At 38.7% G+C, this 24861-nt stretch overlaps 1 protein-coding gene across 1 annotated transcript in view; it reads right to left on the minus strand.

The window, feature by feature from the left end:
* The window catches only part of whrnb (whirlin b), a 116833-nt gene that overhangs the window by 30135 nt on the left and 61837 nt on the right, over positions 1-24861 (minus strand). The window contains exons 4-5 of the mRNA XM_036598569.1: positions 16891-17099; positions 13654-13690 (exon numbers count right to left, since the gene is read on the minus strand). Coding sequence (XP_036454462.1) covers positions 13654-13690; positions 16891-17099 — 246 coding nt within the window. The remainder of the gene's footprint in view (positions 1-13653; positions 13691-16890; positions 17100-24861) is intronic.

The raw sequence follows: 24861 nt of genomic DNA on the forward strand, positions 1-24861 counted from the left end.
CATCTGCTGCTGCACAGTTTGTTTTGGTCATCCTCTAGTCCTTCATCACTGGTCTCTGGACTCTGTTGGCAGGATATTTTTGGTTGGTGGACTATTCTCAGTCCAGCAGTGACATGGAGGTGCTTAAAAACTCCAGCATCATTGCTTTGTCTGATCCACTCAGACCAGTGCAACCCACACTAACACACCACCACCACATCAGTGTTACTGTAGTGCTGAGAATGATCCGCCACCCAAATAATACCTGCTCTGTGGTGGTCCTGTGATGGTCGTGACCGTTAAAGAACAGGGTAAAAGGGGGCTAACAAAGTATGCAGAGAAACAGATGGCCTACAGTCTGTAATTGTAGAACTACAAATGGCACCTATATAGTAAGTGGAGCTGATACAGTAGGCAATGAGTGTAGGTACAAGCAGATGCCCTAATAAGGTGACCGGTCAGTGTAGATGCATGTTCTTAAAAGGTCACATGGATTTGGTTCCTCTTCTGTGCTATGCAGCCCATGTTTGCATGGATTTGTTAAAAAAAAACACCATCAGCACACCTGATTATTTATTGACGTGAAACTTAATGAAGTATTGATTAACCTGGCCAGGTATTGAATGGTAACTAATTGGGGTTCAGACTCTGAGTTTTGTAAAACTCCCTTGTGATAAAGTCTGTAAAAAGTGCTATGTAAATGTAATTGAATGGACCTGTATTGAACTACATAAATTGTGCTGCTTTGAAGTTGGGAAGTGGTTAAAGGGAAATTTGACTGATTTGTCATGCATTTCTTTCCTGCATAATAAAATTTTAAGATGTTAACATTAAGATATAAGCAAAGTCATTCAGAGTGGCTTGATATTTTCTGGAGAAACATACCGAGTCAAAATTGCTCACAGTGGTGGTGCTAGGAGGAGTTTAATGCCTCTAAATGCAACCTCACAGAAATCTATTACACAATATGAGCACTGATTCACTGCCTGATGCCTGAATCATTGTTTTACGAATCTTTTGAGAAGTTTTTTGCCTAAAATCTACTTCTTTCTTTCTTTCTTTTTATCCATTCATAGTGAAGAGGTATGTGCAGGTAGCTGTAAGGCAAAATAGTCCAAATAAAACATATTATTTCAGATTTACCACTATTTTATCATCATTAACATTATACATCTGAGTCGATAAGCTTCTCTACAATGAACCATTTCACATCAAACCACTCAGAATGACTGAAATACGCAGAAATTCTAAAAAATTGGTGGAGTTTCCCTTTAAGATAACACACTGACAGACTTTAAATCACCATTTCTTCTATTAATCTTTACCTGTATTTATTTTACTGTGTTTTTTTTCAAGCAAATAAACTCTTACTGCTTGAATAAACAAGTCTAAATATGAACTTTTTTAAAAAATATTTTATATTAAAAATGTTCTCAGACTACAGAAATGTACACACTCATACACTCTGGATTAAGGCTGGATGGAGGCAGATTAAGCATAGCTGTGCTTATTCTCAGGGAGAATTTAAGGCAGCTTGTTGCATCAAGTCCACAGGGTTTGCGAGGGATGGCGTCAGTGCCTTCGACCTTGGCCAAATTAACACAGAGTCAGACATGAGTCCACCTCCACGGTCACACTAACAACAGCAGTGGGCTCACAGCCATATCTCTGCTGTCACAACAGGATTAAACTGTTTTTATATGCTCACAGGGAAAAGCCATGCATGCTCAAACAGAAAGAGGGTAAATTTGTGCAGTAGACAGGATACACACGGCATGAATGACACAGTAAAATCCCTTTTTTCTTGCCTTTAAAATATCTGGATTCCTTCCATCTAAATACTAAGTGTTTAACATGAGTTGGAACTCTGAAAACTGAATTGTGCACTAGAAATCTGAAACTAATGTCTATTAACTTTTAGTGTGCATATAAATACAGCCCATTAAAACAAGCAGACAAAATACCTTCAGTGAGTATGACATCTGTATTTGTTAACAGAAGAGATGTTCTGTTCACTTAATCAAAAACATTGTTTTCATTTTTGACGTTTTTGTCACGTCTGAAATCAATCAAATTACACAAACTTTAAATTGAATGTAAATGTAATTAATCTCATAATTATATAATTACTTATGCAAGAAAGTCATCAAATTTGAACATTAAATCCAAGATGGTCATTTTGACCATTTTGAAATCCAAAAGTGATTAATGTTTTAGCCCTACATCATCCAGCTGTTTTTTCCTGGCTATTCCAGGAAGCAGAAGAACTTGCAAATACACTGTAAAAAATAGCTCGACAGATCAACCTAAAAACATTATTTCATGTGGTAACAGGTAAATTAACTAGTTTTATACAACCTAAATTATTACTTTAAATGAATGATTCTTTCCAAGTATTTTTTTTGAGCTGAATAAAACTAGTTCAATTCCTTGTTACTACATGAAGTAACTGTTTTAGGTTGATCTGACGAGACATTTTTTACAGTGTAGTTGCCAAAGTATGATACAGAATAGAATACAACAGTAGAAATGCAATGGAAAAGACAGGAAAATACAGGTTTTGGCGCACACACCCATTAAATTCATTTTAAAGCTTTGGTTGACTGCTAGTGTATCAGTGTTGTTGGAAGAAAACCTTGCATCTCCAGAATGATAACTTTACAGGAGAAGGAAAAAATCATACTTTACTTTTAGTGTAATGGAACCAGACTTTTTTCCAAGTCATTTTGGGTCATTTCTTTTAGTCCAATCATGAAATTTACACACAGTGTAAACGAAAAAATGGAGTTACAAGATTTACTTTCGACAACAGCAATGGTGAATGGAGCCTTTAAAAAAGACTTTAAAAAATGGTTTGTCAGATAACCTAAAAAAATTACTTCATGTGGAAACAAGCAATTAAACCAGCTTTATTCAACGCAAAAAATTTAATTAATTGAAAAAATCATTCATTCAAAGTATTTATTTAGGTTGAATAAAACTAGTTAATTTACTTGTTACCACATGAAGTAATTTTTTTTAGGTTCATCTGAGGAGCCATTTTTTGAAGTGCAGACAATGATGAGACACAAACACTCAAGCAGCGACTAGAAAAGAGTGAGACCTTGAAGGTGGTTGAGCCCCATCTGAGGAAGGCATGAAACTTCTATTATTTTACTGCAATAACAGCCTTGCATGTGCCCCTGTGCCTCAGCCCACACAATGAGCAGTTTGCAACAGAATCTGTTATGAATGACTAATTATGACAAATAAAATTCAGCTCTACTGAAATATTTCAATATTGTGTATTTGCTAGTTTTATGAACACAGGTACATTCATTTCATCACAGTAAGATTTTCACTGCATGATATAAAAAGCCCTCATGCAACAGAAACATTGCTTTTAGGTTTTATTGTTTGTTTCATTCACACTTGAACAAAAATCACATGAAATATAATGTTTTTTCTCAAGAAATCATTTGAGATACTAATGAATCAACAAATTATTTTCAAAACATTCAATTTTCTCATCCAGACATTAGGACTCATCCGGGGCACTTCAACCTGCTCATGAGCCCTGGAGTTCTAGATAAAACACAGATAACCAGTTAAACTCAACACAACGAGTCCCTTCCCGACTGATGTGGACATACTACACCACATTTAATTAGCACAGAAAAAGGCAGGACCAATGCCTAACATTGCCGCACACTGAACAACACACAGCATCCAAAAACTAAAAGCCTTTGTTTTTAAAGAAGGTGCTCACATCACCGCCACTGCCAGTCATTATCTCTCCTGTACTGCATTAACTTCAACCCAGAACTAGACCATTAAAGGCCACAGCAGGTCAGGGATTGAAATTTACATTGAGAAGAGTCCACTTAAATTGATAATTGTCTTTTTTCACCTCAGCTAACATTACTAGCCTGGTCACATTTCACCTTGTATCTTTAAACTGGATAAAATATTAAGTTTGTGAAGAGTTAAGTTAACTGATACCAAACAAGATAAATCCACTAAATTTATTAAAATGAATGCTTGAAAAAAGTTGTATTCCATTAAAACTATAACTGTGTAACTAAATATGTATTTGTCCTGAGCTTGAGATGAACCTGAGCTCATACATACTGTATCTGCACTCTGTCTAATCTGCAGCGCTTTCCCACCACTGTTTCAAGTCAATACAACCATCAACATCATAACAAATGAGTTTGCCAAGAGACAAATAGCCTGTAAATTAATGCCCATAGACATATTCCACCAAAATATCTGGTTTTAAAATGTTTCTCTGTATAAATAAGCATATAAAATTGAAACAGACCTTTATGGTCTTGCTAGTAGTTATGGAATTCTGGCCTGTCTAGTGTTAAATAGTGTATTGTTTGCTTTTTTAACATCATTAAGCTGCCCACACACCACAGCTGTCCTTGTTTGAACGTTGAATGGATAAACAGAAATGCTGCAACATCACTTGGAATTACAACACCATTTCCAAAAAAGTTGGAACGCTGTGCAAAATGTATATGTAAACAAAGTGCAAATCATTTAAACCCTATATTTAATTGAAAATAGTACAAAGACAAGATACCAATTGCTAAAACTGAGAAATTCTATTTTTTTTTTTGAAAAATAATTGCCCATTTTGAATTTGATGGCAGCAACATGTCCCAAAAAAGGTGGGACAGGGACAGGTTTACCACTGTGGTGCATCACTTCTTCTTTTAACAACACTCTGTAAGTGTTTGGGAACTGAGGAAACCAATTACTGTAGTTTTGAAAGTGAAATATTTTCCCATTATTGTTAGATATAGAATTTCAGCAGGTCAACAGTTTGGGGTCTTTTCCACTTTCCTTTCAGTCCATTTTAAATGAGCTCAGGCCCAGAGAAAGTGGCAGTGTTTCTGGATCCTGTTTATATATGGTTTCTTCTTTGCGTTTTAGAGTTTTAACTTGCATTTGTGGATGCAGTGATGAACTATTTTCACAGACAGTGGTTTTCAGAAGTGTTTCTGACCCCATGTAGTGATTTCCACTTCAGAATCATGTCTGTTTTTAATGCAGGGGCGTCTGAGGGCCCAAAGATCATGGCCAGCAAATACTGGTTTTGGCCTTGTCCCTTGCATACCGAGGTTTCTCCAGATTCTCTGAATCTTTCAATGATATTATGTACTGTAGATGATGAAAAAAAAGTTCTTTGCTATTTTATGTTGAGGAACGTTATTCTTGAATTGTTGCATTATTTGATTGTGCAGTCTTTCACAGTGGTGAACCCCTCCTCATCTTTACTTCTGAAAAACTCAGCCTCTCTGGGATGCTCTTTTTATACTCAATCATGTTACTGTCCTGTTGCCAATCAACCACCAGGTGTTTTTTTTTAGCATTACACAACTTTACCAGCCTTTTGTTGTCCCTATCTCAACTTTTTCGGAACATGTTACTGGCATCAAATTGAAAATGGGCATTTATTTTTCAGAAAGCAATACAATTTCTCAGTTTCAATGTTGATATGTTGTCTTTGTACTATTTTCAATTAAATATAGTGTTTAAATGATTTGCAGATCATTGCATTTTGTTCTTGTTTACATTTTGCACAGTGTACCAACCTTTTTGGAAATGGGATTGTAAATCTCCTTACATTAAAGGGCCCATGTCATGGAAAATCTAATTTCCCTTGCATTTTTGAAACATGAAAGGGGTTTGAGGTGATTTGTAAACATCAAAGTTTCAAAATGTACCATTCTAAATGCACCATAAACCCACACACATATCACAAGTAGACTTAAGAGGACAAAATAAAATGCAAGATGTAGGATATGAGCGCTTTACTGTTACAAATGTTGCTTTCCTTCCCCTCTAAACGTATTATTTTGGATGCAAGGTTTTGCCATGACAGTGACGATAGTAAAGCAACAGGAAGAACTCAAGAAACTTAAGAGTTGCAAAACAAGTCCAGCCGAGTGCTTTCTGCACTGACTTGTTAGTGTTCAAGGTGATGGATTGTCAAGACTGTAAGTGGTCAGTGAAATCCTTCAGAAAGGCGGTGCGACTCTTGCTCCCTTGGCTTTGCTGGATGGCAGGGTTCAATGACAGACTGCTTGCACTCACTCCATCCTAATAAAAGCCTGCCAGAAGAAGAGAGAGCTAATTTACAGGCCAAACTCCTCAAGGTTACTCCAACAATATGCAGTCCTGGGCCTGGCAGCCAGAGAAGCTAACGGCTTCTCAGCCAAACACTTTCACTTCATGGGGCAAAATGTATCCTCCACCCCTTCCTTCTCTCCTCTCCTTCTTTTCTTCCAACCCCCTACCCATTTAAGTCCAGACTTTAGCCCTCAGGACCTGCTGACTCATCACTGTTCCACCACTGCAGTGGCCGCACTCCTGCAGGGAGCTGATATGACACAAAGCATCACTTCTCCTTAATAACAACACTACACTACACACATTACATTCAGGCAATAGCAGCAGTCTACTTCTTCTAACCCTAGCTGACCCAATATATCACAGACCTTGACTCTGTCCCCTGTAACTTATTAGATTCTGTCCCCAGAGTAGAAAGACGGCCATTGAACAAAGTAAAATGTATCAGAACATGTACACTACTGTTCAAAATTTTGTAATCAGCTGTCGCATTAATAATCATTGTTATTTAATTCAACAATAATGCATACTATACAAGTGTATACCCAACTATATACTTTTTATACTGTAAAGTACAGAGTCATGTGCGAAGGATTGAATTCTTCTGATCAAATGACATGTTTTGTTGATTTTCTAAGAACAGGGAATAAACTTAAATGTGTTTTTCAGCAAATTTCAGTGCAAAATTTCTTTCATCATATTATAAAATTTAATACACAGGAAAAAATAAAACATGGAGTCTAAATTGTGCCATAACCTTTACACAGGCCATATTGTGTTTTTCATATTGTGTCATTTGTTTTTTTGTTTTTTTTTCCATTCCATTCAAAGAATTGTGCTCTCTGAATTATATTTATTTTCACTTTGAAAACCAGGGGTGCCCCAACTTTTACATATGCCTGTAACTGCAAAAAAACTGCTTTCATATCATTAAAAAAATATAATTATAGTTTGACTCAACTGACTCACAGCTCTAGGCTTAACCTTATCTGACTCAAAACTGGTCTTACCCTCAACTGATTTGCAGCTCGACATGGATTTGCCCTTAATTGACCCAGGACTCAGGCTTGGTCTTAACTGATTAGCATCTTAAATTGCACTTGCCATTAACTGACTCACGATTAACTCGCACTTGCCCTTAACTGATTTGAGGCTTAACTCACACTTGCCCTTAACTGACTCATGACTTAACTCGTACTTGCCCTTAACTGACTCGCAACTTAACTCACACTTGCCCTTAACTGATTTGAGGCTTAACTCGCACCCGACCTTAACTGACTCGCGGCTTAAATTGCACTTGCCCTTAACTGACTCACCAACTAACTGGCACCTGCCCTTAACCGACTTGCGACTTAACTTGCCTTTGCCCTTAAATGATTCAAGACTTAACTCAGACTTGCCTTTAACTGATTCAAGATTTATCTCATACTTGCCCTTAACTGATTCATGACTTAACTGACTCACGACTTAACTCCCACTTGCCCTTAACTGGCTCGTGACTTAAATCTCACTTGCCCTTAACTGATTTGAGACTTAACTCGCACTTGCCCTTAACTGATTCACAACTTAACTGACTTGCAACTAACTCACACCTGCCTTTAACTGATTTGCAACTTCTCTGACTCGCGAGGTAACTCGGATTTGCCCTTAACTGTTCTGTGACTTAATTCTGACTTGTCCTTAACTGACTTGTGACTTAACTCAGATTTGCACTCAATTGACTTAAGATTCAGACTCGGCTTTAAGTGACTCATGACTCTGGCTCGCCCTTAGCTGACTCATAAGTCAACTCTGATGTGCCTTTAACTTAGGACTCCACTCTGACCCCTTAACTGACTTGCAACTTAACTTGGACTTGTCCTTAACTGACTTAAGACTCCACACTGACCCTTATGACTGATTCGCAACTGAACTTGGACTTGAGACTGAAGAATTACAAAATTTCAACATGAGGGAAAAAATTCCAAACTTGCGTTTGCCTGTCAGTTTTGCTAAAGTCATACACAGTCATTACTGCCTGGCATCAGGTTCAATACAGCTTCAAATAACAGTAAGAAATCCTATTAAAGAAAAAGAGTAACTAAAGGTAAAAAATAGCTGTTTTCTCCAGCATGGAAGGGTTCATAGAGGGGGAACTAGCTGGACTCCCTTGTCTAAATAATATCCCAGTGTTTTAGCCCTCATCTACTAATTCTAGTGTAATCTATTTACCCCAGAGCTAACGAGATGCTAATTGTTAGGACCCAATATAAATTCATCGTGCCATGACGGCGGTCCCGCACTGCAGATTTACCCAGCTGATGGTGGCCGAGGGGAATATGTTTTGGAATTGCGGGTTAATTTGACAAAAGGCTTTGATCTAGATTTGCTTGGACTACACAATGGAATTGCAAGTGGTGGATAATGGCACACTAGCAAATTGGATTTACTTGCACTAAATAATGACTATAGGCAGAATGTGTAAACACAAGAGAAAGGGAGAAGGAGCAAAAGAGCAGGATAAAGAGAGAAAGAAAAACTACACTTTCTCAGCTGAAAGCTCTGGCAGTACCCAGCTGTCCAGAGTGATATCAGCTTGTCCATCCCTCAGTCCTAATGTAAAGTTATGCTCTACTGGCCACATACTAATTACTCTCACTCAAAAATCAATTCCTGCCAATTACTGGAACACATTCCATTAATATAAGCTTAACCTTCAGCAGCAGTGACTGACCTCACCTATCTATTATGAGAAAAGTAACTCTTTTCTCCAGTCCTTTTACTTCTTATCAGATGTATAGGCATGCTAATAGCCATGGTAAGGCCTAAGCACATTAAACCTGCTTCAAACCTGTCAAATACACGATCATTCATTAAACACAAAGTAAGAAAATGTACTTTGAAGCATATCGTCGCTGTATTTCTGAAAACTTTACAGGAAAAGGCAAAAACATCCTTAACTTTGAATGCAAGTTAATGTAAACAGCTTTTATTCCAAGTCATTAGACACGTTTACATGCAGCCTAATAACCCAGTAATAATCTGACTAATTGCGCAATTGGAATAGAATATGTCCATGTAAACACTTCAATTGGAATAGACTAGTCCGATTGAGGCCAGTCAGAATACAGTTTCTATCTGAATGAACGAGGTGGGTAATCCTATAAATAATCCATTAAATAGAAGAATAGTAGCCATGTAAACGCCTGTATCTTATGTGTCTCAGAACACGACGTCTTCCTCTTGCCCTTCTTTAAAAAGTACATGTGAGCTTCATTTTATTGAGTCTGTCATCATTTTACAGTAATTAAAATCACAAGGACTGCTCAACGCTGCTCGTCTCACTCTGACTGGATGCGATACTCGTTGTCGTGGTAGCGTAAACACTAAGTGGTATTTTACATATGAGCACAATTTAGGATCAGATTACTTGTAGTGTGCATGTGAATGGAGATTTCCATCAGATCGTTGAGTAGAGTGATCATATAAATACCTCAGTCTTAATCTATAATCAGAATGTATTCAATTGGATTGGCAAAAATCTCTGCATGTAAACACTGAGTCATTGTGGATCATTTCTATTGGTCCATTTATCATGAAACGTAAAGGACAGTTGCTGTATTCTAATGACGCAGAAAATATCAATCGGAAAAAAGGGATATAGATGTTTTCTTTTTTTATATAGACATAATAAATCTATTACAACCAGTTAATATACTAAAAACATTGTGTTCCATGACCATAACAGGCCTAGTTAGCTGCACGCTATCTTTTCACATGTCTCCAGCGTCTGAGTGGCTGTATTTCAGCACACTTCTCAGCATGAAGTTTTCATGGCTCCACATTCTTACCTCTATAAAGCTAAACGACTGCACAGTATGGTGTATAGTGTTAGAATGGCTGTAAATTCTACAGGTCACCTTAGGTATAAATATCTTTTAGACCAGTACCACTCTTTCAGCATGGGACTGAAAAAAGGAAATGGATGAGGGTGAATGCTAAAGTACTAAAGAAAGGAAGGAGGGAAGGAAAGAAAGAAGAAAGTAAGAAAGAAAGAAAGAAAGAGAACAACATTCATCCCAGTGAGGGTGACTCAAGCTGCATGTCGAGTGACTTGGGACTTAGCTCGGGTTCATCCTTAATTGACTCGTTACTTGACTCTGACTCACTCTTAACTGATTTGCAACTTGACTCACAGTCGTTCTTAACTGACTCACAATTTAACTCAGATTTGCCCTTTACTGACTCACGACTCAACTTGCACTCGTCCTTAATTGACTTGCAACTCCACTGAGATTTGCCATTGACTCACAACTTAATTAACATATTGACTCGGACTCACCCTTAACCGACTCGTGAATCGACTCTCAGTTGCCCTTAACTGACTCATGACTCAACTTGGACTAAAGGCTATAGACTCATGAAATTTCTTGAGTTTGCCTGTCAGTTTTGCTACTGTCATGCACATTCCATTAATGCAATGCCATCCTCCTCGCATCACATTTGATACATCTTAAAATAAAAAGCCGTTTATTAGGTTTAAAATGGCTATTAGGTACAAATTATCCTTTTTTCAGGACATATTTGTGAGGAGATTAGATGTTATATGCATAAGGTCAGGGAAAGAACTGAAAAAAACAGGGGTTCTCCAAAATAGAGTTCCCAAAAGATACCCAGAAAATGAAAGCTCTTTCAACTGTGCTAGACCGGGTAGAACACCAAAACTGTCACTACCACATAAACAGCACTTTCAGCTTTGAGGGATATGAGGAAATCAAGCTCCACTCTTGCTTCAGATCTGAAAGAATCTACAGGTGTTTTTCAGCTGTTACTGAGAAAACAAAATAGACAACAAAAAAAGGAAAGAGCATTTGCAAATCAAATATAAATGCTTCTGGTTTTCTTAGAGCAATGGACTGACCTCAACATCATTCAATGTGTTAACTGGATCGTGAAAAGCAGAAAATGCATCCAACTTTAAACCTGAACTTTGGAGGTATGGTAAAATGCCTAAAGATTTCATTGAAAACTGAAAGTAAGATTTCCAAAAAGAATAAAGGCTGGGGAAAATTATATATATATATATATATATTATATATATATATATATATTCATTGTTAAGGCTTCCATCAACTTTCTGAATAATAAAGAAATAAAGTATACTTAAAGCAGCATTGTGCAAGAATTGGTACTTTTTGCTCATGGACAGCTGTACACGTGCATTTGTTGACAAGCTAAAGGACACAGAATCCGACTCTCCTTCACATGCACAAGCCTCACGCAGGCATATGGACACCACAGATTACGCACATAATTCCATCCATCCATCCATCCATCCATCATCTAAACCGCTTATCCTTCTGGGTCGCGGTGGGGTGCTGGAGCCTATCCCAGCTGTCATTGAGCGGAAGGCAGGATACACCCTGGACAGGTCGCCAGTCCATCGCAGGGCAGACAGACAAACATACACATTCACATACACTCTCACACCTAGGGTCAATTTAGCATGTCCAATTGGCCTGACTGCATTTTTTTGAACTGTGGGAGGAAACCGGAATACCCGGAGGAAACCCACGCAGACACGGGGAGAACATGCAAACTCCACACAGAAACGACCCTGGTCACCCGGCCGGGAATCAAACCCAGGCCCTTCTTGCTGTGAGGCGACAGCGCTACCCACTGCGCCACCGTGCCGCCCCACATAATTCCAGTTGTTTTTATATGTAAATAACTGAAATTGTGAGTGTAATCTGTAGAATCTATATGCCTGCATGATGCACCTGCACATAAAGGGGAGTCAGAATTCGGCACAACACTGGTAAAGACAACATCAGAAGAGAAAGAAGCATGTCGACTTACAAGGTAAAGTAATATTACAGGATTTTATTACAGGAGGTTGCGAACTTTCAAGGCTTATGTGGAGTGAAATTGACAAAGCCTGACCAAACTTTTTTGGTGTGAGATAAATTTATTTCTTTGCATACTTAGATGGTTAGATGACTTTTGGCATCCAGAAAAACTACAAAACTCTGTGAGACAGTGTCTTTCTTTTTTTCTCACTTCCTCTGTCAATGTCTTATACAGTCTCTTTACAGCCTCTGCCAAGATGTCCATTCTGGGAAAATCGAGCTACTCCTTATAGCTAGCTAAAGAACCATAGTTGCTGCTGTGTAATGTGGTGCCTTAAAATGTTATGCAGTTCTCACGAGAGGTTTCATGCCTGCTCCTCCAAAGTTACATAGCACTATAGCAAGAGTTCTGGGCCCAGAGTGGCAATGACAGACATCCCATTCTCCCTATTATAAGTAAGTGTACCATTAAAATGAAGTTATTTTAAGGTAAAATTGTTATGTTGCTTATGTTGCTTTAAAGGCCATTTTAACTGGAAATTCAGTAAATGATAAGCGGTCTCTGATTTTTGCACAGTACTGCATAATCATAGCAGCAGATGTGAATCCACTACATCTATCCCATGAGTATATGCAAATCTTAGTGGTTTGCTAGCGGCTATATGGGCTATACTTGCGCACTGTGTAGGCTACATCTATGTTGCTAACTTTGGACATCCACTCGGAATACATTATCCTGGTTCTGTTAGCTCTTTTTAATGTGTTTCAGACCCTCCTCCATGCACGCTACCTAGGAGACCTGCACCCTGCACAGTAACCCCAGTCTGCTCTGCCTCAGGCCCAGCCTGACACTCAAAACCATGTAATCTTGTTTACATAGAGCCACGGGGCTCACAGCCCTTCAGCCTGGTAAAGTTGGCTTTTAACATGGACAGCACAGGTTAGGGTATGCAGACAAATACACACATGCATCCAAGAACAAACACCAAAAATACACAAGCACAGAAATATTCATTAACAGCATATTTGTTTTCAGATAATAGCGTTTGCCCATAAAAAAGACAAATATTGATATTTATACAGTTGATTACAATCTTGTAAAGAAAGATGGATCCAACAAATTGATACTATGGGTCCGTTTCCTTCATACAGGTACTCTGAACCTCAGGTTGAGACCTGTACTCTAGCTTAGCTCTCATATTTATTGATTGATACACTTCTGAGCTAAAGAACACATTAAGGAGGAACGTGGGGAACCTTTTTAAACCTCAGACATTTCATCACAGCATCACTGCTGATCAAAAAAGTTGAGTTATTAAGTAAAAGAGTAGATATTTAATTACCATCTACTTTGAATTAGATAAAAGGTTTGTGTCACTCTTTTTATACAATCTTTTTATATATCTTTTCAAATGTAAATAAGCAGGAAGTGTGGCTGTTGGTACAGAATGTGAATTAAATGTAAATATGACTGTCTAGCTATGTAATCACAGTGTAATTATAATATAGTTACTGTGTTATTACGTTAATCACACTAATCACATGTATTTGCTGTATAATTACACTGAAAAGCACAGCAAGATAAAAGCAATATTACTAGACTTCTAAGGGTTAACATAGACTTTATGTGCACCCAATGTAACACAAAAGTAAGTGTTATTCCAGGGCTTTCAACTGTAATCTCAACAAGGTCATTCATATTTAGCTTGTATAAATGCCTTACCTTTCCTGAACTCCCAGCTCCAACGTCTACTGATAGACTGCAAGGAAAAGAAAAGGACCATTATTATGTTTTACAGTGGGACAGTCATGTATAGAGTAAAACAATACACCTATTAATGCCTCATAGATGAATAATGCAGAACTGCAGTCATAAAGCAGGTATTATATGTGTCTACTCTTTCTAGATGAGAGCCTGTGCGGCGTTGGCCTCAGGGGCTGGTGGGCTTGAGTTTAACAAAGCGTGGAACTAAAAGCCACCTTGCTGCATGACTCCATAGGAGCACCTCCCAGGGTCCTCAATCAGCCTGACTCTCCATTAAGAGAGAGAGAGAGAGAGAGAGAGAGAGAGAGAGAGAGAGAGAGAGAGAGATAAAAAGAAGAGAAATAGAAAGAGAAAGAAGATAGGTAAGAAGGTAAAGAGAGAGAGAAAAAGCAAGAGAAAGAGTGAGAGAAATGGCAAGAAAGATGAGGGGGGAGAGAAAGAGGGAGAGAGAAAGAGAAAATAGAAAAGGGAGAAAGAGTGACAGACAAAAAGAGAAAGTGAAAGAAAGAGAGACAGAAAGAGAAAATAGAAGGGAGAGAAAGAAGAGAAAGAGACAAAAAGAAAGAGAGGGAGAAGGAAAAGAGAAAGAAGGAAAAGAGTAAAAGAAATGAGGCAGAGCATAAGAGATAGAGAGTGGGAGACAAATAGGGACAAAAAGAAAAGTCATAATGAAAAAGAGAGAAAGAAGAGGAGAAATAGAAAGAAAAAAATTACAGAGAGAGAAGAGCAAGAGCAAGAGCAAGAGCAAGAAAAAGAGTAAAAGAAATGGAGAGAAAGATGAGAAAGAAAATAAGAGAGAATAAGTGAGAGAGGGGGAGAAAAAGGGAGAGAAAAGGAAAAAATAAAAGAGGTAGGAAGAAGAGAAAGAGAGTGAGTAAGAGACAAACAGTGGAAAAGAGAAAAGGGGAGCGAGAGACAGAGAGATAGAGTAGAAGAGAAAGAACAAGAAAAAGAGTGAAAGAAATGGAGACAAAGGTGAGAAAGAAAAAGAGAAAGAGAAAGGGTGAGAGAGGGGAGAAAAAGAGAGGGAAAAAAAAGAAGAGGGAGAAAGAGAAAGAGAGTGAGTGAGAGACAAACAGTGGAAAACAGAAAAGGAGAGAGAGACAGAGAGAGAGAATGGAAGGAGGAGAAAGAAGAGAGAGACACAGAGAGAGAGAGAGACAGAAAGAAAGAGAGAGGAAAGAGACAGAAGGAAAGGAAAGAAAAAAGTGAAAGAAGAGAGAGTGTGTAAGAAAGAGAGAAGAGAAGATAGAGCATAAAAGAGTGAGAGAGAGAGAGAGAGAGAGAGAGAGAGAGAGAGAGAGAGAGAGAGAGAGAGAGCTCTATGAGAGTTTAGTGCTGTCAAACCATCGTCTACATCCCTGATACACACACACACATGCACACACACACACACACACACACACACACACACACACACACAGGTACAGCACCCCTGCAGCGAGTCATTCAACAATACACCATCTACAGCTTCAAAGGGGACGTCTTTTCAGAAGCGCACAAAGAACGGCTGGAGTCACTGACCTGAATTTCATTTCAGCAGGCGAGCGAAGCTACGACTGAACATCCAGAAAAAACACGGAAATATATTTAGGCTATTACTGTAATGGGATGAAATCATTCATTGATTTCCATATAAATGGCTAAATTAGGCTCCAGTGGGTAAAGCGTCATTAAACCGCATGAGGTCAATTTGTTTCTTTTGAAATTCACATTTGCAACCAGTCAGAGAAAGCAGAGATAAAGTGTACAGTTATCAAACAGCAGCATTCACGTTTTAATCAAAAACATCATCAGGCACAGCCATGCAGGTTTAATGGGCAGGAGACACAAGAGCCTCTTCTGTGAGTCACTGTGAGTCTGAGAGAAGATTAGAATGAATATATCCCTATAGTGCAGGGGGTACAGATACAGATATAGGGGTTGAGGAACAAGATTAGAGATAACATGACCCATTCCATTATTTTGGAAGTCGCAATGGCTCATTTGTGCAGAATAAAGCCGTAAGAGGACATGTGTGTAGTGACTTTACCAGAGGAACAAAAACCATTACAAAAGCAAAAAAACTAGGAGTGACAAATGTACCTGTTAACTGTAATAAAATTAAAAAATAGCTGGTTTCTAACAAAAGCAGATCTGCTGCTGTTGGCAGAGAGGGTCAATGGGAATGGAGTAATGCTAAAAGTAATGCTAAAGGAGAATAATGCTAACCGCACTGTGACAAACGCAGTGAACAAACACAGCAAACCACCTTGGAGCTCTCAATGACTCAATAGCAAGTGATGCATGGTTATTAATATCTGAACATCACAAGCATGATGACATCTTGGTGCGTATGTTCACTGAGACAAGGACGTCAACAGCACTGTGTCAGTTTATCACATTGATGGATTAAGCTCTTGTCTGTACATACAGGGAATAAGAATTGTTTTGTGGAGTTGTAAAAGCTCAATAACAGTGCATAGTTTCGCTGTTTATACACAAATTATGCATTTTCAGCACTGCTGTGTCTGATCCACTCAGACCAGCGCAACACACACTAACACACCACCACCACGTCAGTGTTACTGCAGTGCTGAGAATGATCCACCACCCAAATAGTACCTGCTCTGTGAAGGTCCATGGGGGTCCTGACCACTCAAGAACAGGGTAAAAGGGGGCTAACAAAGTATGCAGATAAACAGATGGACTACAGTCTGTAATTGTAGAACTACAAAGTGCACCTATATAGTAAGTGGAGCTGATAAAATGGACAATGACTGTTGAAACAAGGAGACGGTCATAATGTTATGCCTGAACGGTGTAGATTTGTCTTTAAGTTCTCAGATTACCTAGCTAGTTTTTCCTCAGATTGGATGGCATGTCATGTATATCACATCACAGTCACAAAACGTTGTATCTTATCAAATACATACCTGTTCACTAGGAAAAACCTATTTAAGGTATGGTTGGGCCATAAGACCACTGTTGTACTTTTGAGGGTACATGTACATTGTCTGCACCTTGATGAACAAAAAAGCACCTGTACAGTACATTTTTCTGATAGTTGAGTCAGTATAGGTACAGACATACCTCAACTTCAAAAGCAATTGCAATTAAATGTTAAAATATTTTAGTTTATAGGTCAAACTGCCCCCTTAGTTTATTTTTGAGTGTGGATTGGATCTGCCCATGGAGAGGGGCAGCTGACCTCACCTCTGGGTAGTGGCGCCAGCTGAACTCTCTGCGATTTTGGGGCTGGGGATCCATTTGGTCTCATCTACCACGGTGCGGGCGTGCGGGAGCCGCCCCACGTCCTTTATGGTCATCAGCATGTGGCGGGAGGTCTTGAGGATCTGGACGGCCTCATCATGGGCGATACTGCGGAAACTCCGCCCATTCACGTCCAGTATCTGATCTCCAACCTGGAGAGAAAGAGAGAGGAAAGGATGGGGGGGCGTTTAAACCTTTTGCATAGAAGGAAAAATGGTTCTGCATAACTGACTCCTCTTTTTGAGTAACACACTTTTCTCAATCATGCTTATCTTTAGATGAGAAGAAAATTAAAGAAAGCCATTTCATTTTTCAAAATTAAACAGTATTTTCTAACCACTTTGAACAAATAAACAAACACATAACAGTTTACTGTAGACTTCAGTCACCTCTTAGTAGTGTTACTCTGATTGCACAAATGATTCAGATGAATAAAATAAGCTGTTACTGATTTGAATTCTGGTCTGAATGTTAAGAAACTGCTGCACTCCATTTAACAACAGCAGTATTGTGGAGCTTTGCCAATTATTGCTGCTTCCTTTTGACACATTTAATTTGCTGCTTTAAGCATCATAGGGCCTTTGCATCATGACTGCTAAAATGTGTCGTTTAATAAGTAACAGACTTTCTTTTAAATGGTCCGCATCACGGAAAACCTCATTTTCCTCCTTGTTGGGGTAAGAGAAGTGTTTGATGTAATATGTGAACATTTTTAAAGTTTCAAAATGTACCCTTCACTCCCCGGTCCATCTGGAAATGAAGCTGCAAAAACAGCCTGTTCTGAATTGTTTTTTATGTTGTATTAAAAACCAACAAATTTACTTATATCTGTCTATTCAGCAACAGTTTAGCTCCGCCCATTCATGCTATAGTTCTAAGGAGTGTTTTTAGATTGAGCATTTCACATCGACTTGAATGAAAGCTGTCATCCTATCTACAGATTAAAAATCTTCTATAAGACCACACTGAGATGGGACCAATAAATAAATGACCAATCCAACCAATCCAATATCGTAAAGTAATATCAGAAGGTAGTCCTGTATAATACGACCAATATGACCTCTGAGGACACGCACACTGCTGAGAGAGAAAGAGAGAGAGAGAGAGAGAGAGAGAGAGAGAGAGAGAAAGAGAGACTCCTACAAAAGAAATGAGAAATGAGAAAAAAGAGCTAGAGAGAGAGAAAAAGAGAGACATTGAGTTTGAAAAAGAACATATGAGCGCAGCATAAAATGTGCCTTGATGCCACCCCAATATGTGCTCACAATGCATCTGAAATTAGTGCTCAGTTTACTAAAGCTAAAGATATTGCTGAGGCGCGAAGTCTAAAAGGCTGTGGAACAGTCAACAATCCTGGGACAAAAGAGAAAGTAAAAGTTGAATGATGAAGAGATTGCGGTGTTAATAAATAAAGTTCTTTCCCACCAAAACTTTGCACAGAGGTGTCATATTGTATTCAAGATAAGAAAACATAAAACTGAATCTGAGCACATATTGCACTCACACGATGGCATATAGTATCTCACTATTTGATCTTCAGTTAAACAGTATGTATAGATAAATAGTACGTAATAGAACGAAAAAAAAATGGAAATTTGACTTTGCAATCATTTATTCAAAAACTTCAAAAAAATTTAGATGCCATATTGGCTATTGAAAAAGTATGTACACCTTTGGCAGAAACAACTTTATGTAGGCACTTCCTATAACTGTCTACCAGTTTCTGACACATACTAGGAGAAATTTTTACCCATACTTCCCTGCAGCATTCTTTTAACTGCACAATTTTTGAGGGGTTTCTTGCATATACAGCCTGTTTCAAATCCCCCACATCATTCCAATAGGATTCTGATCTGGGCTTGCCAAAACCCTCTATTTCTTCATTTTGAGCCGTTCCTTTGTGGATTTACTTGTATGTTTGGGATCATCATCGTTTTGAAAGGCCCACATATTCAGCTTCAATTTTTATACAGAAGGTCTCACATTCTCCTCAAGCACATTCTGGTATGAAAGAGAATTCATAGTCAATTCTATGATTGCAAGTTGGACAGGCCCTGAGGAAGCAAAGCAGCCCCAAACTGTAACCATGCTTCACAATCGGTATGAGGTTCTTCTGATCAAATGCTGTCTCTTTTTGCCAAACATGGTTTCAGGTACTGTGGCCAAATAACTCTATTTCTAGCTTGCCTGTCCATAGCACATTGTTCCAAAAGTCCTAGTCCTGGCCTAGATATTGATTAGCAAATGTTAATCTTGCCCTGATGTTCTTTTTAAACAGCAAAGGCTTCCTCATGGCACATCTCCCATGTTGGTCAAATTTGTACAGTAGTTTTTTAAATGGTATGCATGCACTTCCACATCAACAGTGGCAAGAGCTACCTGCAGATCCTGTGATGAAATTTTGGGGCTCTTAGAGACTTAGAGACCCAGCACATTTAACCCGAGAGCAGGCCTTAAGATGCTGGGGCAGCCTGGCCTGGCCTTGGCAGTGGTTTTAAATCTTCTCCATTTGTAGGTGATTTTCCAGACAGTGGGATAATTTGATTTCCAGTATTTTGCACATCTTATTAAACTCCTTCCCAGACTCATAGGGACCTACAACTTTCTTTCTGAAGGCCTCAGAGAGCTCTTTTGATCTAGGCATGATGCTACCACACACTCCAATAACAAAGAGCAAACCTGGCCAGATATCTGAGGTTTAAATAAGACAAAAACTGCAATTTTGTTTATTTCAACAACATAAAAGATGACAAAGAATTTTATTCTAAGTGTCACTTGTTAAATTATAACAACTTTATCTATCAACATTGTTTAAATGAAGACTTGATATCAACATCTCCAAATATGCTGAAAAAGTCTGAACTTTTCATGGGGTATAGAGGAGACTGGGGCATCTTGTCACAGGGGTAAGTTGTCACTGTTTAGCCCCGCCCTAACATCAGAGGGTGCAACTTAGAAGTGGAGCAACTACTTGGTCTGATGTCATATCCTGTCCGGGAAAGGCAAGACATACTGTGAGCTGCGGTAAGATTTGCCATTTTCCACACTCTGAAGTAAACAATTGGAACATTACATTTTGTGTAATCATTTTCTTCTAGTTAATATCTTCACAATCATACGTTTGGTGCCCGAAGCCTACCGGCAAAATTTTGTATCCCGGACGAGCCCCCAATTCTGTCACGACCCGGTCCGGTGTCTGGTCTGGCAGCAGGTCTGGGGAGAGAGCCCACTCTCATTCTCTGTTACGGCCTGACCCTAGACCGGGTCATAACAGTACTTAGAGGAGAGAATAAGGTAGCTTGCTATACTTTTGCTAATGTCCTGCACTAAACTAACCTTTCAACTAACAATTTCACAAACATTAGCAAACATGGCAGTTAGGGACAAATTGTCACAGAGATTTTGGGGCAAGCTGACACATATGAAAAACGTCTATTTTCACTGACACACCAGTGAAAGAGACCCTTGCTGAAAGGCAGGTACAATCAAACAAAAGAAACGTAAGGAAAACAATCTAAAATGCTTAACAAAAAAATAATGACTCCAGAGGACTCTTCATCAGATGAAGATGAGTGACTGTGCCTTGTTTGCATGGAGCCTTTCTCAAACAGCCACCCAAATGGGTTCAGTGTGACATGCAAACAGTGGGCTCATAAGGAGTGCACCACAGGCCAGGCGGTTTATATGTGTCAGAACTGTGATTCTAACAGTGAGTCTGATCAGATAACCCAGAGCCTACTGGGATAAAACACAGTAGCATTATATTTTTGTTTGAATGCTTGAAATGTTTTATTTGAAAGATCGTTTAAAACGATTGTACAGTTTTTGCAGTTGGGACTGTTTTAAAGAGCTCTGTGATGCTCCAGGACTGATCCAGCGATTAATGATTAATCAAATTCAATGATTAATCAAGCTTTCTTTCTGAAGTGGCATTTAATTTTGAATTTGAAGTAGAAACAATTCAACAAAAATAACCCAACAATTAATTGACTGTTTTTATTAGTTGCTAAATCCAGTGTGAAATCTTACCTTATATAGTGTGACAACTTACCCACTGATGGGGCAACTTGAAACAAGTGCACACTCATTATTTAATTGCTTAAAAATCTGTATGGAAATAATATATAAAAAACGTCATTTATACAAAATATATGCCTGAGACTTTGTTATTTCATTTGGTGTGCAATTTGTAACATTATGCTCTACTGATCTCACGATATGCAATGAGCCATGCTTCCAAAATCTCCACCCATTTTCAACACATTCCTCCTACTTTTTGCATGGCCCTCCCTCAAATGTGTATACACGGGAGATTGAGGAGATGATTTAGATTTTAGGCAATCTTCAATTTTAGAACGTTTAATGCTTAAAGGAGAACTCCACTGATTTTTCAAAATGAGTGTTTAATTTAATGGTTGAGATGTAAACAAAGTCAGTCAGATTGGCTTGATTTCAGATTCCTTTACAGTGGTGGTGATAGGAACCAGAGGTTGTAATGTCTACAGCACAAATATATCAATTTTGTTTGCTAACTAAAACCAGCAATTGACCTGACCTGATAAAATCTGAGTTTTCTTTGAGGTCTATATTGCCTAACAACACTCTGCATGTACTATTCCACCATGAAAGGATTAAAAAATAAGTTTTAGTCTTAAAGCTTAGAAGAAACCTAGCGCAAAACAAGGTCTCAGGCATCATGTTTTTTTCATAACCATTTCATGTAATAAAGTGGAGCTTTTAGAGGCAATAAACTCTTCAGACGTCTGGTTCCCATCATCACCACTGTGTTTCGCTTAAACAAAGCATTTCACATCAAACCACTCTGAATGACTATTTACATCTTAACAATGTGATTACGCAATTTTTTTTAAATCTGTGGATTTTCTCTAAACTTATTTCTTTCTTTTGAACTGTTTTCCAAACTCTTTTTAATAGAATAAAACTTTGTAGCCCAATTTTCGTCAAAACAAATATAGCATTTTGTTTGCCGTGCCACTCTGAATGGGAACTGAACTGAATAGAAAGAGAGAGTGAATAAGTTATTAAAGACAGTGAAATGGAGAGAGAGAGAGAGAGAGAGAGAGGAGAAAGCTGACTCTGCATTCTCGCAGGATTATCCAATCACAAGGTGCAAACAAATGAGCCCAATCTCAGGCCTAATGAAACACAAGCTGCTAAACCAGCAGAACAGCAGTGCTGTGCTGAAAATCAATGTAACGAACAGCATTCATGAAAACCTCTCTGCTCTGTACCCAATCAGACACAGAGCAATCCGTGGTAGTAATGCCACTGTTCTGTGGCGCTAACAAAACTGTAGATGGCCTCACTCTTATAGAAAACATCAGCACAGTTCAGGCTTTATTTCCTGTTAAAGTTTGACCTTTAAACACTTTTGCTGGAGGCTGAGAGAACAGAAACACTGCTCTGAGCTCAAAAACATAATGGAAACTTTTTCCAGTACTTTGGCATATTTTAAAGGGGCCACACATTTATTTAAACATATGTTTACTTTGCCATTTTATTTAAACTTACGTTTACTTGTGGCATTTTAATTATGACCAAAAGCAGTCACAATTCCTTTCTACATGACCATTTTTCAACCTCTCCTTATCCTCTAAACAAGAAAGAATTATTGTTGCTGTGCTTTTAAGACTGATATATGTAAATGAGCTCTATTCTCATTGGCTGTCCTGTATTGTACCTTGTTTAAAAGCAGTCCAAGCTGAAGCATTTCATCAGCATTAATGGGCGGGGCTAAACTGCTGTAAATGTGTGAATAGAGGGATATATGTAAATTAGCTCTGTTCTGTTTGGCTTTCCTGTGTTCTACCTTGTTTAAAAGCAGCCCAAGCTGAAACATATGTTATAAGGTTAGCATGAATGGGTGGGGCTAAACTGCTGTAAATGTTTAGACAGAGGGAAATATGTAAAAAAAAAAAAATTGTGTCACAAAAATGTTGAATGAAAAGGAGCTTCATTCTCTGTATATGGACTATATGAGCTGTGGAGTGAAGGGAGACTTTTAAAAACTTTAGAAATGTTTATATATTACATCAGATGTACTGCAAGAAAAGCAAGGAGAACTCAGCCTCCTATGATACAGGCCCTTTAATGGTGTGAATTTCACAATGATCTTTACCTAAATCTGAAGTTCATATCACTTTTTTGTGAAAGAGATGCTAAGCTGCAGCTGAGCTGAGGGAGGCAGGTGGCAAGAAAAAAAGGGAAAAGCAGAGGGCACGGTGAGTAAAAAAAGAGAAACAAAGTGGCTGTGATTTTGTTCTACAGGGGGGAAGAGTACAGCCTCTCTTTCATTTCTCTCTTTGTTCTCCTCAATAGAGGATGAAGAATGGAGAGAGATTAGTTATTGATGGGCGCATGTTTGCGTCCACCCCTCTCTGTTAATGTACTTGATGTAGAGGAATACGCAGAGGAATCCATAACTCACTGATATACAGTACAGAGAGAGAGAGAGAGAGAGAGAGAGAGAGAGAGAGAGAGAGAGAGAGAGATCACTGATATACAGTACAGAGAGAGAGAGAGAGAGAGAGAGAGAGAGAGAGAGAGAGAGAGAGAGAGAGAGATCACTGATATACAGTACAGAGAGAGAGAGAGAGAGAGAGAGAGAGAGAGAGAGAGAGAGAGAGAGAGCTCACTGGCATACAGTACAGAGAGAGAGAGCTCACTGATATACAGTACAGAGAGAGAGAGAGAAAGAGAGAGAGACAGAGAGACACAGAGAGAGAGAGGGTTCACTGATAAAGTACAGAGAGAGAGAGAGAGAGAAAGAGAGGGAGAGAAAGTAAGAGCGAGAAAGTGAGAGGGAGAGAGAGAGGGAGTGTGAGAGAGGAAGATAAAGAGTGAGAAAGACAGAGTGAGAGTCAATAAGAGAAAGAAGAGAGAAAGAGGGAGAGTAGAAAGAGAAAGTGAAACAGAAAGACAGAGAGGAAGAAAGTGACTGAGAAAGAAAGAAAGAAAGAAAGAAAGAAAGAAAGAAAGAAAGAAAGAAAGAAAGAAAGAGCAAACAAAGAAAAAAGAGAATGATAGAGAAGAACGAGAGAGAGAGAGAAAGAAAGACGGAGAGAAAGAAAAAGAGAGAGACAGTAGAGACTGAGAAAGATGGAAAGGGAAAAAAGAAAGAGGGAATGAGAGAGTCAAAGAGAGAAAAAGAGAAGGAGAGAAGAAAGTGAAAGACAAACAGACAGACAGAGAGAAAGAAAGTGATAGTGAGAAAGATAGATCGAAAAAAGGAAAAAGAATGATAAAGAAGAAAAAGAGAGTGAGACAGAAAGAGGGAGAGTATAAGAGAGAAATCATGAAAAAGAAAGATGGAGAGAAAGAGAGAGAGAGAGAGAGAGACAGTAGAGAGAGTGAGAAAATGGAGAGGGAAAAAGAAAAGAGACAGTGTGCAAGAAAGAGAGCAAGAACGAGAGAGAGACAGAGAGAAATAGAGAGAGAGAGAGAGAAAGAGAGAGAGAGAGAGAGAGACGGCAAGTCAATGAAGGAGAGAGTAAGAGCAAAAGAGTAAAAAAGGATGAAGAGAGAAAAAGTAAGACAGATTGAGAGAAAAAAGCAAATACACTCATCAAAAATTGTGTTAGAAACATTGTACTAACACTGGGTCGGGCCTCCCTGTGCTCCCTACACAGGCTCAGTTCACGGATTCCACAAGGTGCTGGAAACATTCCTCTGAGATTCTGGTTCATGTTGACATGATTGCATCATGCAACTCTTGCAGATTTTTCAAATGCACATCAATGCTGTGCATCTCCTGTTCTGCCACATCCCAAAGGTCCTCTATTGGATTCAGGTCCGGTGACTGGGAAGGCCACTGAAGAACACTGAACTCACTGTCATGTTCATGGAACCAGTTTGAGTCGACTTTGACATGGTGCATTATTATGCTGGAAGTAG

The sequence above is a fragment of the Colossoma macropomum genome, unplaced genomic scaffold, assembly GCF_904425465.1.
Source record: "Colossoma macropomum unplaced genomic scaffold, Colossoma_macropomum, whole genome shotgun sequence".
In the NCBI taxonomy this organism is placed as follows: domain Eukaryota; kingdom Metazoa; phylum Chordata; class Actinopteri; order Characiformes; family Serrasalmidae; genus Colossoma; species Colossoma macropomum.